Genomic DNA, 2,632 nt, shown 5'->3' on the forward strand with positions numbered 1-2,632 from the left:
ATTAACATTTATCGGAATTTTTTTTTCTTTTGTAAAAAATTCTTATTTCGACTATTTATAATTACTCATGACTATTTTTATTTTTAATTATTTAAATATATATTTTTCCTAAACATTGTAATTATCAATATAAAATTATTTTATGAAAAATATTTAAAAGATTAAAGTTTGCTTTAACAATAAAAAATTTATTCAAAATACATGATTATAAATATTTTATATTTTTTCATTGCACGCATATCGTATGTGCATTGAGCACTAGTTGCAATAATGGTGAGAGACGCTGCACAAAGAAGAGGATTTGAAGATACCATACTAAATAATGCTCCACTAAAAGTAAAAATACCAAAGCAAGTGGCCTAGCCGAAATGCAAATGGCCCCCTAACTCTACGTCCATGGGCCGCGCGCCAGTCGAATGGTGACTCCAAATTTTTTTTTTTTTTTTTGTAAATTTGCTTCGTCTTGTTTCGGTTGACAGCTATCACAATATCCGTTACTCAATCAACTAAACTCCAGTCTCACGCAATATCAGTTTTACATTTATGACAAATTAATTAAAATGGAAGTGCATAATTTTGCTGCCTGCGAAAAGTCTAGCCTTTTGATTCTGAAATGAGATACAGGTCGCCAACCTAATTTTAAATATGAATCTATAGATGGGACCCAAGTCCAATTTGGTGAGGACTAGCGTCCAACCCCGTTCTACTGGCACGGATTAAGGAAATAATTGGAAAAATTAGATTTTCTATATACTTAATACATGTAAATCATACTCGATTACCGCCCACGGATTAAGGAAATAATTGGAAAAGTAGTTTCCTTTCTATTTAACGAAGTTGAATTGAGAACATTTTGGAGACATTTTAGTTGTCACCAAGCTAAGGAAATATATTTTTCTAATTTTAACCTAGGCAAGAAAATACTTAGCAAAAAAAAAAAAGAAGAAATAATTATGTTTTCGGAAGTATATATGTTTCTATATGTTGATGCATGAATTCATCCAAACAATATGTATATCGCTTTGCTAAAAGATAATAAACCATTAACTACTTAAACTAACTACACATGCCATTAAATAACAGTTTGATCGTTTTTTTGTTTTTTTGTTTTAAAAATTTTGATGAAATGACTAGATAGATAGTTCTCAACAATGCCATTTTCTTGGTCAGTGTGAGAGAGTAAATTATGTTTTGCCAGGAAAGAAGAAAATAGCTGTTAATTCTAGACAAATTGTCCATTTCTAAGTTTAATCCATCAATCAATGAGGAGTTAACACTAATTTATATTTTGTCGAAAAATATAGAGATGTTACTCTACATAAATCATCCATTTCTAAGTTTAATCCATCAATCAAGGGGAAATTAGGAGGGCGAAACAATGGAAACTGGAGAAAATATATCGACCGAATCACAATAAAATCTTTGACGTTTTTAGGAAAGAAAATTACGGGTAAATATTAAGGAAGGTGGAACCTTATATAATAATAGGATGGGATGCCAAAGCATTGAAGCTAGCCCTTAATTCACCAAAATCCCACCAAAAGACAAAAAAAAAAAAGGCGAAAATGAACAACATGATGATGAAGAAGAAGACGACCCAAGGTCGAAAAAAAATCGAGATCAAGAAGATAGACAACTTGAGCAACAGGCAAGTAGCCTTCTCCAAGCGAAGAGTCGGTCTCTTCAAGAAAGCAAGTGAACTTTGCGTCTTGATCGGGGCAGAAGTTGCCATCATCGTTCATTCTTTGGGCAAGCGCGTCTTTGCCTTTGGTCACCCCAGCATTGACGCTGTTATTAACCGCTATACCACGGGATCGGCATCATCATCATCATCATCATCATCATCCTCGTCATCCGTTGCTGATCCGAATACCCCGTTGGGTGCTCATGAGATTCAACAACACAACCGACACTATGCTAAAGTGTCCAAAGAATTAGAGGTCGAGAGAAAAAGAAAGGAATTGATTGAAGGTTCGAAGTTAGAGAACGGCGGGAGTTTTTGGTGGGATGACCCAATTGAGCATATGGGTTTGGAGGAGCTTCAACAGTATAAAGCTTCATTGGAAGAGTTGAAGAAAAAGCTGTTGATGAGAGCCGATGACTTGATGCTGTTGAAAAATTCTTCTTCTTCTTCAACTAATTTGGGCTTTAATAATAGCGGTGATATCAATCCCGGCGTGACTGCAGTTGGTTGTGATGATATGTTCTTCAATCAGACGACGACTGAATACTGCAACAACTCCATCGTTCCTTATGGTTCTGATGACTTCGGAAATTCTCTGCAGGTTTGAAGATCTGTGGTTGGCGAAGTCAGGAGGATTCTATAATAAGTTTAATATATGCATGGCTTTCAGCAGTTTTCTTTTTAGTGTTTAGTTTATGGATGGTTTTTCACAGTGTTGTTAGTGTTCGTTCCTTATGAATTACTATAGATTAGGCTCTTGCAGTGTTTTATTTTATTATGTTGACTGATGTCTCTTTTTTTATTTTTGTCTTTCAGTGATTTTTAAGTAAGAGTATTCTTTATATATTTATATATATGTGTGTGTGCGAGCCAATCTTAAATAATTGATATTAGTGTTAAAAAGCACACTCAATGTGTGTGCAATTTAGAAATCATTATTATTTTTTA

At 33.9% G+C, this 2,632-nt stretch overlaps 1 protein-coding gene across 1 annotated transcript; it reads left to right on the forward strand.

Annotated features, from left to right (window-relative positions):
* Window positions 1-1,565: 1,565 nt before the first annotated feature.
* Window positions 1,566-2,291, forward strand: LOC113721961 (agamous-like MADS-box protein AGL62). Its single transcript, XM_027245629.2, has one exon. The coding sequence runs from the start codon at window positions 1,566-1,568 to the stop codon at window positions 2,289-2,291; it is 726 nt and encodes a 241-aa protein (XP_027101430.2).
* Window positions 2,292-2,632: the final 341 nt, after the last annotated feature.

The sequence above is a fragment of the Coffea arabica genome, chromosome 2c (assembly GCF_036785885.1).
Source record: "Coffea arabica cultivar ET-39 chromosome 2c, Coffea Arabica ET-39 HiFi, whole genome shotgun sequence".
NCBI classification, from domain to species: domain Eukaryota; kingdom Viridiplantae; phylum Streptophyta; class Magnoliopsida; order Gentianales; family Rubiaceae; genus Coffea; species Coffea arabica.